The sequence below is a fragment of the Camelus bactrianus genome, chromosome 10 (genome assembly GCF_048773025.1).
Source record: "Camelus bactrianus isolate YW-2024 breed Bactrian camel chromosome 10, ASM4877302v1, whole genome shotgun sequence".
NCBI classification, from domain to species: Eukaryota; Metazoa; Chordata; class Mammalia; order Artiodactyla; family Camelidae; genus Camelus; species Camelus bactrianus.
Window position 1 is genome coordinate 51,859,186 of NC_133548.1, and position 13,315 is coordinate 51,872,500.

The following is a 13,315-nucleotide window of genomic DNA, read 5'->3' on the forward strand; positions in this document are numbered from 1 at the left end:
TGAGTAAGTCCTGGGGATGTAATACACAGCATGGTGACTATAGTTAGCTATACTGTAACAAATGTAAAGCAGAAAGCCAATAAGAGAGTGGATCTTAAAAGTTCTCACCACACACACAAATCATAACTATGTGCGGTGACAGATGTGGTAACTAACCTTATCATGGTAATCATTTGGCAATATACACATATATAAAATCATCATGTTGTATTCCTTAAACTTACGCAATTAAAAAAAATTAAGAACTTCAAGATGGCAATAGCAGAGCGTTAAACCAGGTGCAGGGTTGAGCCTGGAGTATCACAACTGAACAGGTCACATACCTATGGAGCTGGCCCTAAGTCCAGGGGGCCCCAAACCTGGCTGGTCATCAGAATCACCTGAGGAACTTAAAAAAATCTCTGAGGTATAATTTACATACCATAAATGTCACCATTTTGAAGTGCAAACTTCAATAGATTTTCGTATATTCACAAAATTGTATAACCACCACCATTCTCTAACCTCAGAACACTTTATCACCCCCAAAGAAGCTCTGTTCTCATTAACAGTCACTTCCCATTCCCCTACTCTTAACCAACAATCTACCGCCTGTCTCTATGAATTTGCCTATTCTGGACAATTCATATAAATAGAATTATAAACCATATGATTCTTTGCGTCTTCTTCCATTTAACATAATGTTTTAAAGGCTCAGACATGTTGTAGAATGTATCAATATTTCATTCTTTTTAATGGCTGAATAATACAACCATACACACACACACACAACATATCACATTTTGTTTATTCATTAAAGAACATTTGGGTTGTGTCCACATTTTGATTATTATGAATAGCACTGTTAACAAACATTTGTGTATAATTTTTGTGTGAACATATGCTTTTATTTCTCTTGACTATATGCCTAGGAGTGGAATTGCTGGGTCACAGGTTTAACTGTTTCAAAAACTACCACGCTGCTTTCTGCAGTAGCTGTACCATTTTACATTCCCACCAGCAATGTATGTGGTAAGATGCATGAGCAATGTATGTTTCTCCATATCCTTGCCAACACTTGTCATTGTCCACAGTTCTGACTACAGCCATCACAGTGAGTATGAAGTGGTATCTCATCGTGGTTTTATTTTTCATTTCCCTAATGATTAATCATTCGTAAATGATTGATCATTTGTATATCTTCTCTGGATAACTATCTGTTCAGATCCTTTGCCCATTTTCAAAATGAGGTTATTTGTCTTTTTGTTGTTGTTACTGAGTTCTAAGAATTCTTTTTATATTCTAGATTCTAGACCCTTCTCAGATGTAATTTGGCAATAATTTTTTTCCCATTCTGTAAGGAAGAACTTTGTAAAACTGTTGATTCCTCAGCTCCAAGCCAGATTTACCAAATCAGTACCTATCAGATAAAATATAAAAGTTTTTAGGGTGTTTCTGATGTACCCACCAGGTCTGTGAATGAATAGTCCAGACCTGTGCTTCTTAAACTTCAATATGTAAAAAATAAAATCACCTAGAGATCTTAATAAAATGTGGATTCTGAGGGAAATAGAAAAGTATCATTGGAATACCACAGGAATAACTGTTGCAAACATGATCCACTGACGAATGCTAAAATTTGTGGACAAAAGTTTAAGGAGAAATTGGATATTTGCACATTACTAAAGTATTTCCTCCAAAATATTTATTAATTACAAAAGCAAAAATAGTAGCTTCACAGTGAAAGAAGTTGGCAGATACCACTAATCAAGGTTAACATGACCAGTAATAAGTCATATTGACACCACGTGCCCCCAACACACGAGAGAAAGGCACACCACCTTTGTGGTGGTCTCCCCAAAACCAATAACCTCAATCCAATGAGAAAATGTCAGACAAATCCAGCTCGAGGGAAGTTCTACAAAATACCGACTCGTACTCTTTAAAGTGCCAAGGTCAAGAACAAGACAGACTGAGGAACTATCACAGATTGGTGGAGTCCTGGCGATGTAACCACCACATCTAACGTGCTATCCTGTGTTAAATCCTGAACAGAGCAAAGAAACCGGTGAAAAAGAGGTGAAATCTGTAGTCAACAGCATTGTACCAATCGATGCTAACTGCTCAGTTCTGACAACTGTAGCCTGGTTAAGCAGGGCAGTAACGTTAGGGAAAGGTGTATGGGAACTTGCAGGACAATTTCTGCATCTCGTTTGTAAGCCTAACATTATTTCAGAATAAGAACTTTTAAAAATGCACAGGCTCTGATTCTGTACGTCTGAGTGGAAGCCTTCCACCTTTCTAACAAGTTCCCAGGAGAGGCTGATGCTATTGGTCCACAAACCGCACTCTGAGTAGCGAGAGCCTAGATAAGGGGTCCTCAAACTTAACCACGCCTCAGTCTCACCTGGCAGGTTAGTTATGACACAGCGTGCTGGGCCTCACCCCCAGAGTTTTGATTCACGAAGTCTGGGGTGGGGCCCACGAATTCGCATTTCCAACAGGTTCCCAGATGAGGCAGATGTTGCTGATGAGCTAAGAATGGCATTTATGTTTTTAAAGGGCTGTAAATAATTTAGAAAACAGGAATATGACACAGACTGTATGTGGCCTTCAAATATGTACTGAAAACACATGCTGAGCCCTAGACCCCTGCTACTCAGAATGGAGCTTTTAAAAGACACTAATGCCTAGGTCCCATCCCTGAGACTCTTAGTTAACTGATTTGACACGGGTCCCTGGCATCGACATTTTAAAAGTTACTCCTCTTTAACTCTGACGTGTAACCTGGTAAAGAATGGCTACTCTAGGCTCTCCACCTGCCTCAAAACACCCTGCTCCTCAGTCATCCCAGAGCTGAGGAAACAAATGTCAAAGAGCATTTCTGCAATTTGAAACGCATTTCAAACAGTTGAGCTACTCTTTTTGTGAAGGTTAACAAAACCCAAACACAAATCATTATTTCCTCCCTCACCTGTCCCCTCCCAAGTGAGTAGAATGAACACTGGATTATACATCAGTAATAATCACAAAGGATCCCAAACCTCCCCCTGTCCAAAAAAAAAAGGCAAGTGTGACTGTGCAGGATGGTCTGAAACAGATGGCTAGGATGGACAGAGATGGCGCAGAGAAGGGATTAGGTGTGAGCTGCTATGGGGTGGCTAACAGGTGAACAGGTGACAGGGTACAGAGAGCTAGAGAGCGGAGGGAAGGGGAGAGAGGTGCAGGGCTGAGACATGGGGTGGTGTGCAGGCACCCGAAGAAACATCACCAAGTACCTTGAGCTGCATTCACAACCCCAGTGTATTTACACTCACTGTTTCCCACTTGAATGTAAACAGGCTAGGAGGCCCTCTAACATTTGGCAAACCCAAAGGCTCTTAGCCTTTGCCTGACTCCTCTGCCAGAGAGGACAGCCTTTAGCTACAGCCTGCTCTCCTTGCTTAAGGAGTGTGAAGGCCTTCATCTTAGCCCCAGTCACCAAGCCTCTTCCAGGAAGCACCTGGCCACTCCCGAGAAAGGTGCGTGTTCGCTCCCGTACCTGTGCTCTCCTCGGCCTGATTGAAGCCGCAGATCTGGCAGATGCTCTGGACCCACTTATTCATGTCCTCCTCCGTCTCGGCCACCAGGTAAAAGGTGCGCTCGCTGGTCTTGATGTCAAACACAAAACTATCCTGCAGCTCCTTCTTGTTGAAGGTCAGGCCTGCATCCACCTGCTCGCAGAAGTTCAGGTTGATGATCCGCAGGGGCTTCTTGGAGTGATCATTCTTGTAGTACTCCAGCACATCCGGGTCACCACTCATCCGGCCACTCCGCAGGATAAACCAGCGTTTCTTCCAGGCCTGGACAGGAGGGAGTAAGAAGAGGGGGAAACATCATTAGTGACTTCCAAGCTTCCACAGGTCCTCAGATATCACTAGGTTAAGGATGAGGACTGTTGTACCTGTGGGCTGAACGTGGCCTTCATCTCCCTTTCACATTTCCCTAGAGCTTCATAAATGGAGGATGACTTCAGAAGCATTTCACTATGGAAAAAGGGTCTTATCACTATGAAATACAGAAATTCCCCCTTTTGGATCAGGAGGTCAGATGAGGACTAAGGCACTTTAGAGCAATTATTAGGCTGGAATATATACTCAAACTCACAATACTTTCAGTCAGGGTAGAACTTGCAAAACCATAACATCTCAGTTTGTGGATGGATCCCCCACTAAGACATGGTGAGTTGAAGCAACAATGACACCCACAGCAAGCAGCAGAGAAACAAGCTTCCCAACGTTCAGTACACTGTGCTTTTTACCAAATCACACCTCCTTGGAAGAATAACACAGAAACCCTTGTAAAACTTCTGTGAAGCACACAACTTCAGGATGTTTCCCCGTCTCATTCACTGTATATCCCTAGAACTTATCATACAGCCTTGCACATACTATGCACTTCAAATATATATTATTGAACGAATAAACTCCTTACATCATTTTATACTACAGAATTTAACACTTCATTACATATTCCCTTATGTTGTCCTCTACATTTCATCTCTTCAACAATACTGACTAATCTGTGAGCACACACCACACAAAGCGGTAAAAAGACATTACATACAAAAGAGAGCCTTGGGTTGAGTCTATGCTCCACCACGGACTTGCTGTGTGATTTTTAGATGAAGTCATTTACCTCTTTGGATCCTGCCTCATCTACAGAATGAGAATCACCACCACTACCATCCACCCTACCTACCTTATAGGGTTTTTATTACACAAACGCACAGAAAGCACCATGTGTGCAACTCTAAAGCACCACAAATGCCAAGGATCTGACTGTCATCACAATTCTGTAGACACCCCTGGGACCTTCACTCCATTGATCCTACCACTGTCCTCTGTCCTCAATTCCCTCCCTACTCAACTTGCTCCTGTGACACATCATTATAATTATCCCCTGCTTCTTTCTCCTTTCCTCTCATTCACCTGGGAAACCACAATCCCTGGCTAAGTCTAATTCTCTACCTACTCTGCCTGTTTCCACTCAGCTGGAGAAAATCACACAACTTTGTTGGCTGCTCCCACTTTAAATTCAAGTCAACACTCCTGCTGCCCAACAGTCCTACTACACTTACCTCCTACATAATGTTCTCTTACTTTTTGGTAAGTCTTTGAACTCCTCTTTCTTTAAATCTCCAGCACCTCTGCTCTTTGGTATGACAAAGTAAAAGCAAGCAGAAGAGAATGTACACATGTCCCATCACCAAACTCACCCATCTGCCTGTATCAGTAGCAAAGTGGTCTGTTACTAGGGGGCATGGACAGTTCATCTAGTCTAAGCCAACCTCCTTCCACTGGAGCAGCCCCTCTCACCCACACATCAAAAGGCTGTAACAATTTTCCATTCTCTGGAAACACCGCCTTTTCCCTCCCTCCTAGGATCATTCCCATCAGGACACCAACTTCTCCCGTCTCAGAAAAAAAAAATTAAAAGTTTGACTTGGTCCCATGTTCCCCTCCAACTATGGCCCAGTTTTCTGCTCTCCTCTTTACAGTAAAACCTCAAAGAGTTTTCTATACTATGAATCTTTATTTCCTCTCCTCCCATTTTTTTCTTGGAAGCAAACTAATCAGGCTGCCGCCCTCCTGCTCCCCCTGCCCCCACTAAAATAACTCAACTAAGGTCTTAAAGATTTCAGTGCTGCCAAAGCAACTTTTGGGTTTTACTTGATCTCTCAGCAACATCTGATAACAGTTTAGTATTCCGTCCTCTTTGAAGCACTTTTTTCCCTTGGCTTCACCCTCTGTTTTCCTCCTATGTCCCTGGCCTCTCTTTTCAGTCTCCAGTGCTGGTTCCCTCTGACCTCCCTGACCTCTAAATGTTGGAATGCCCCAACACCCTGTTTTCAGACTCTTTCTCTTCTCTTTCTATACCCACTCCCATGTCACAGCTTTAAAAGTCATCTAACTGCTGCTTATCTCTCCAGTGCAAACCCATCCAGAGTCTTCTGTCCAACTCTTCACTAGTACGCATCTCAAACTTCATATGCTCAAAACTGAGCTCTCAATATCCTCTAAGCCTGTTTTTCCTGCGACCTCTCCCATCTCAGTTACGAGCAGCTCCAGCCTTCCAGTTGCTCAGTCCAAAAATCCTGATGTCATCATTGACTCCTTCCTTTCACATTCAACATCCAACCTAACAACAAATGCGGCTGGTTCAAACAGTTCAAAATGTACCTCCAACCTGGTCACCACTTCACACCTACACTGTTTTTCATGGCGAGTCCATCATTTTGTCTTCTTCCTGCTTCTATACATCCTGCAATGTATTCTCAACACAGAAGCTGATGTAAGCAAGAACACGTCACTTCTCTGCACCAAGTCTCTGCTGGCTTTCCATCTCACTCAGAGTAAAAGCTGAAGTCCTCACATGGCCAGTGGGCCTGAGGTGACAGTCCCTCATCCCACAGCTCTCACCTCATCTCCTGCCGCTCTCCGCCTTGCCCCTTCTGCTCTAGCCACAGTGGCCACACACTCCTGCCTTGGGGTCTTTGCTCTCGCTGTTCCCTCTGCCTGGAATAGTCCTTCCCCAGATATTCCCATTGCTTAGCCTTTCCTTCAGGTCTCTATTCAAATGTCACATTACTGGACAGGCTGTTCCTGAGCATCTAACCCTCGCACTCTCTTTCCCCTTGATTCTGCTATACTGATCTCACTAACACCTACACCATCTAAAATACCATATTTTTGTTGATTGTCTGTACCCCTCTCCCAGAATGTAAACTCCACGAGGGCAGGGATTGGTTCTTTTTATGCCATACTGCACTCCCAGTGTTTAGAATCGTGCCTGACACATAGATGGTTATCAAAAAGTATGTATTGGAATAATTAATAATTCATTTTCTTACATGAACTCCTTACAGAATCTAGGAGGTCATGGGGATATAACTGGTACCTAATAAGCCTTAGACCGAAATGAAGATTAAGGTATAGGACAGAGCTAAGGAAAATACATGGAAGTACTGTTGGCTTATAGTCACCTAAAATCTTACCCAGACCCAGCTTACAGAGCTGTGTGTGCTCCTGGGTGTGCATGCAGCAGGTACACGCATATGCATGTAAGGGGGGGGGTAGCAAGGTGCATTTTTCAAAGGCATTGAAGCTTGTGTTTCAGTTGATGTATCCCCTTCAGTGCTTGCCTCTGGAGAGAAAGCTGTCTCCACATCACTGGTCTGCAGGTGCAAGCATAAACACACACACAGACAATCTCACAAACAAGAAAAAGATGTTTGCTACAGATAACATCGAGCCTGTCAGGCTCTGCTTCCAAGAAGTGGTGCAGGCTGATAAATGGCTGCCTATAAAATGCTGATAAACTTAGGACAGAGCAGGCAAAGCCATCTAGTCTAGTCCCAAATTCACATCCCTCTTCTGCCACTCTAGTCCCAAATTCACATCCCTCTTCTGCCACAACCCTCTCTGCTCCAATTCCTTGCAAATTTTTCCTTGGAAACCGTACACGTAAGAAAAAGCATTAGCAACTTCAAAGAGTCTAGCTCCCTCAGCTGAAATGGACCTCTGCTTCCTCTGAACCTTCGTAACACTTTTCATGGTGTGTCATTTTTTTTTTTTTACAACATATTTACAGATATTTTTGTGTTTGTTGTTTCTTCCCAAGTAGGCAATGAACATCTCATATTCCTCTTTCAATCTCCATGGTGGGCATTTGCTAAACATTACTAGTAAGCAAGGCTATTTATCACCGAACCGTTCTTATCTCCTTGGCCTCATGTTATGTTTCCTTCCCCTTCCTCCCTTCCTCCCTCCCTTCCTTCCTTCCTTCCTTCTATCCACCCAACAAATATTTATTTCATGCTTACTATGCTACAGGCAACATTCTAGATGCTGAGGATACGGCATGATTTCCTGGTCTTACAGAACTTACAGGAGCCTAACAAAGTACTGACTATTCTCCCAACATGCTGCAAAATCACATGGCTGCATGGCTTTTCATAAGCTAATGCTTTTTCGTAGAATGCCTTTCAACATGTCTAACTGGAAAATTCCTACACATCTCAGTGCCAGCTTAAGTATCACTTCTCCTGGAGGGTCTTTACTAACGTCCCAGATAAAGCTCATGCTCATGTCTTATATTCCCTGTGCTTTCTTTGGCATCTCTTCCATCAACTCTGGCATTTCAATTGCTTATATGTCTTCCTCCTCTTTAAGCTCTGAGCATCTTGAGGCTAGGGTTCTGTGTGGCCAACAGTTACTCAGGAGAGAGCTTAGTATATGTGGGAACTCAGCAACGATGTACTGACTTTTTTTTCATGCAATCAGTATGATAATCTATGCAAACTAATAAATGCAATTTTAAAAAATAAGCCAGCTTTCACAGTAGGAAATAGGGAAGGAGGACAACAGGAGGATTACAGAAAAGAGAATAAGATAAAGGTATGCTGTGGGTTCTCTATGATGTGACTTCTTCAAGCATTTTGTTCTCTTCATTCTGATAAGTGCAGGGACCATGTAATAAATATTTATAAAGGAGTGTGGGAGGTTCAGCTTGAAAGTGTCCCATGATATAGAAATGAAAAATTATTATTGAACTACTGACACATAATGCAAGGAGAATATGGGAACCGGAGTCCTGAATATGTTCTTAAAGGGAAAGCTTCTTCAGGACTGTTCTTAAATCTACACAAAATCTCCTTCAAAAATAACTCAAAATGGATCATGGACTAAAATGTAATACACAAACGGAATTCAGCAAGATATAAAAAGAATTATACACCATGACCAAATGGGGTTTATTCCAAGAATGTAAAACTGACTTCAATATTAAAAAATCAATCAGTATAATCAACCACAGTAATAAGCTGAAGAAGAAAAACCACATGGTCCTATAAATCAGTGTGAAAATACATTTGACAAATTTCAACACCCATTCATGATAAAAACTCGCAAAAAATAGCAAGAGAGGGGGAACTTCCTCAATCTGATAAACAGCATCAACAAAAGACCAACATCGTACTTCATTCTGAAAGACTGAATGCTTTCCCCTAAGATCAGGAACAAGGCAAGAATATCTGCTCTCACTGCTCTTACTCAACACAGTGCTGGAAGTTCCAGTCAGGGCGATAAAGTAAGAAATGGAAGACAAATATCATATGACGTCATTTATATGTGGAATCTAAAAAAAATACAAATTTTATTTACAAACCAGAAATCGACTCACGGACATAGAAAACAAACTGTGGTTATCAGAGGGGAAAGGGGAGAGGAGGGATGGATTAGGAGTTTGGGATTAGTAGATACACATCACTGTATAGGAAATAGATAAACAACAAGGAGCTACTGTATAGCACAGGGAACTATATTCAATTTCTTGTCATGAGCTGTAATGGAAAACAATCTGAAAAAAAAATGTATGTATATATATTTAAAAAAATCTGTAAAACAGGAAGAAAATACAGTTTCCAAAGGGCCAAAATTTGAAAAAAAAATGGTATAAAGGGCATACAGGTTGATATACTTGTAGGGTATCATGCTAAGTGAAATAAGTCAGACAGAGAAAGACAAATACTGTACGACATCACTTACAGGTAGAATCTAAAAAATACAACAAACTAGTCAATATAACAAAGGAAAACAGACTCAACAAATATAGGGAACAAACTAGTGGCTATCAGCGGGAAGGAGGAAGAGGGGTGGGGCAAGACGGGGTGGGGAATTAAGAGGTACAAACTATCATGTACAAAATAAGTAAGCTACAAGGATACATTGTACACCACAGGGAATATAGCCAATATTTTATAATAGCTATAAATGCAGCATACCCTTTAAAAATTGTGAATCACTATGTTGTACACCTGTAACTTATATAATATTGAACTTTATAATTCAATTTAGGAAAAGGTATATAGATTGAAAAGGAAAAAACAATTGCCCCTATTGGCAGATGACAGGATTGTCTACATAGAAAATCCCAAGGAATTCAGGAAGAAACTCCTGGGAGAAACACGTGAGCCTGATAAGGTCATAAAATACAGGTTCACCTCATTTTATTGTGTGTTGCTTTATTACACTTTGTAGACATTGTATTTTCTACAAATTGAAGGTTTGTGGCAACCCTGTGTCAAGCAAATCCAGGCATCATCTTTCCAACAGCATTTGCTTACTTTGTGTCTCTGTGTTACATTGGGGTATTCTCACAATATTTCAGACTTTTTCATTATTATTTGTTACAGTGATCTGTGATCAGTGATCTTTGAAGTTAGTACTATGACTTGCTGAAGGCTCACATGACAGCATTTTTTAGAAATATTTAAAAATTAAGGTTGGTACATAGCTTTTTTAGACTTAACGCTACTGTACACTACAGTATAGTGTAAACATAACTTTTATATGCACTGGAAAACCAAAACATTTGTGTGACTCATTTTATTGTGATATTTGCTTTACTATGGTGATCTGGAATCAAACTTGCCAAGGTATGCATGTATAAGATGAACATACAAAAATTGACCTGCTCCTGTACACTAGCAAATAAACATGTGGGCATAAAAAACAGAAATACAATGCCACTTATAATCACTTTTGAAAAAATGAAATAGGTTTGAATCTAACAAAAAGTATTCAGGACATACATGCTGAAAACTATGTAATGCTGATGAAAGAAATTTTTAAAAACCTAAATGGAGAGGTGCACCAAGTTCATGGATTGGAAGACACAACATAGTACATCTCTCAAATTGATGTTTAGATTTAACACAATTTCTATCAAAATTCCAGCAAGTTTTTATAAACGTAGACAAAACTATTCTAAAACATATATGGAAAGGCAAAGAAAGTATAACAGCTAAAACAACTTTGAAAAGGATGATAAGAGGGAAGAAATCAGCCTGCAAGATTTCAATAATTATTATATAGCCACAGAAGTCAAGACTACGTGGTACTGGCTGAGGGACACACACATAGAACAATGGAACAGAACAGAAAACCCAGAAACAGACCCACACAAATACGCTGAACTAATTTCTGACAAAGATGAAAAAGCAATTCAATGGAGGAAAGACAGACCTTTCCACAAATGGTGCTGAAGCAATTGGGTATCCACAGGGGGAAAATGAACTTCAACCTAAGTCTCACAGCTTATATAAAAATAAACTCCAAGTTAATCATGGGCCTACATGAAAAGCTATAACATATTTAGAAAAAACTGGAGGAAATCTTTGGGATCTAGGGCTAGGCAAAGAGTTCTTAGACTTGACACCAAAACCATAATCCATAAAAGCAAAAGCAAAATTAGACTTCATTGAAATTTAAAACTTTTGCTCCAAAGTCTTTAAGAGGCTAAAAAGACAAGCGACAGAGTGGGGGAAGATATTTGCCTACTACATGTTCCACAAAGAACTCTTCGACAAAGACATGTGAAGAACCCTCAACACTCAATAGTTGAAAAAGGGAACTTATGTTTACCAGGAGGTAAAGGGGGTTGGGAGGGATAAATTGGGAGTTTGAAAATTTGCAGATACTAACTACTATATATAAAATAGATAAACAAGGTCCTACTTTATAGCACAGGGAACTATATTCAATACCTTCTAATAGCCTATGATGAAATAGAATATGAAAAGGAATATATATTATACGTATGTACAACTGAATCACTGTGCTGTACACCAGAAATTAACATCACATTGTAAATTGACTATACTTCAATTCAGAAAATATTTTAAAAAGGGAAACAATCCAATTAGGACATGGACAAAAGACACAAGACATTTCACCGAAGAGATGGCAAATGAGCACATGTAAAGGTGTTCAACATCATTAGCCATTTGCGAAACACAAAACCACAATGAAATATTATCACAGACCTTTCAGAATGGTTAAAAAAATCGTAACAACACAAAATGCTGGCCATGAGGCAGAGAAAATGGGTCACTCAAACTCTGCTAGTGAGAATCTAAAAGGATACAGCCACTCTGGAAAACAGATGGGCAGTTTCTTAAAAAAACTAAATGTACAACTACTATATGACCCTGCAATTGTAATCCTGCACTTATCCTAGAGAAACGAAGATTCATATTCATACAAAAATGTGTACGTGGATGTTTGTGTAATGTAAATTTTATTTACAATAGCCCCAAGCTCGAACAATCTAGATGTCCTTCAATGGGTGAGTGGTAAATAAACTGTGGTACTTCCACACCATAGGATACTATTCAGCAATAAAAAAACAAACAACGTATTGACACATGCAAAATCCTGAATGAATCTCCAGAGAATTAAGCTGAATTTTGTCAAAGCCAATCCAAGAAGTTTACACACTGTATGATTCCACTTATAGAAATTCTTGAAATGACAGAATTTACGAATAGTCAGAAGATTAGTAGTTGTTTGTGGTTAAGGAGAGGGTTGGAGTGCATCAGAAGAGGGTGGCATGAGAGATCCTCATGGTGATAACCATGGGAAAAGACAGATTCTTGGTCTGTATGTCATACCATATGTGAAAATTAATTTTAGATCATTATAAACCCAAATGTGAAATAGGAAACAGTAAAGCATTTAGAGGAAAACTAAGGAAAATATGTTCATGACTTTGGGGTAGGCAATGATTTCTTGAAGACATAAAAGGTACTAAGATAAGAGAAAAAGTAATCAACTGTACTACATTAGACTTAATTTCTGGTCATCAAAAGGCACCATTAAGAGGATGAAAAGCCAAGCCAAGAGAGTGAGAGGAGATATCCGTAATACATATGTCCAATGAAGGACTCATATTCAGAACATGTTACAAAAAAGTCTACAAATTAGCCAGAAAAAGACAGGCCACTCAATAGAAAAATGGGCAAACGTTTGAATAGGCACTACACAAAAGATGATGACCATACAGCAATAAACATATAAAAAGATCTCAATTCCATCCGTCATGGAAATGCAAGTCGATACCACTACACAACCACCAGAATGGTAATAATAAGAAAGACTGACAATAATAAGTACAGGAAGGATGTGGAGAAACTGAAACTCTCATACCCTGTTTGTAGGAGTGTAAGTTGGTATATCCACTTTGGAAAACTATGGCAGTGTTTATGAAAGCTGAACATACTCATGCCCCAGGACCCTGTATCTGCTCCTAGGTACTTACCTCAAATAAATGTGTACATGTATTTACCAAAATACACACACAAGTATGTTCATCACAGCACCATTCATGACAGCCCATACCATGCCTGATTTTCGGCACTTCCTATCTCAAGTGCTTGTTACCTATAAACTGGACTATTTTCACAGCTTCCTAACCAGTTATCCTAATTTAATACTTATAAATGAAGCCAGTTTAA

General features: G+C 40.0%; 1 protein-coding gene across 4 annotated transcripts in view; it reads right to left on the reverse strand.

Moving 5' to 3' along the window:
* GAB2 (GRB2 associated binding protein 2) overlaps window positions 1-13,315 on the reverse strand; it is a 149,363-nt gene that overhangs the window by 42,354 nt on the left and 93,694 nt on the right. For 2 of the 4 annotated variants that reach the window (XM_074372735.1, XM_045508943.2), the window contains exons 1-2: window positions 3,923-4,015; window positions 3,521-3,821 (exon numbers count right to left, since the gene is read on the reverse strand). In XM_074372735.1, the coding sequence (XP_074228836.1) occupies window positions 3,521-3,821; window positions 3,923-4,000 (379 nt within the window). In that variant the 5' untranslated portion in view covers window positions 4,001-4,015. Of the gene's footprint in view, window positions 1-3,520; window positions 3,822-3,922; window positions 4,067-13,315 lie in introns of those variants that run through there. The other 2 variants (XM_045508944.2, XM_074372736.1) reach the window with 2 other exon arrangements.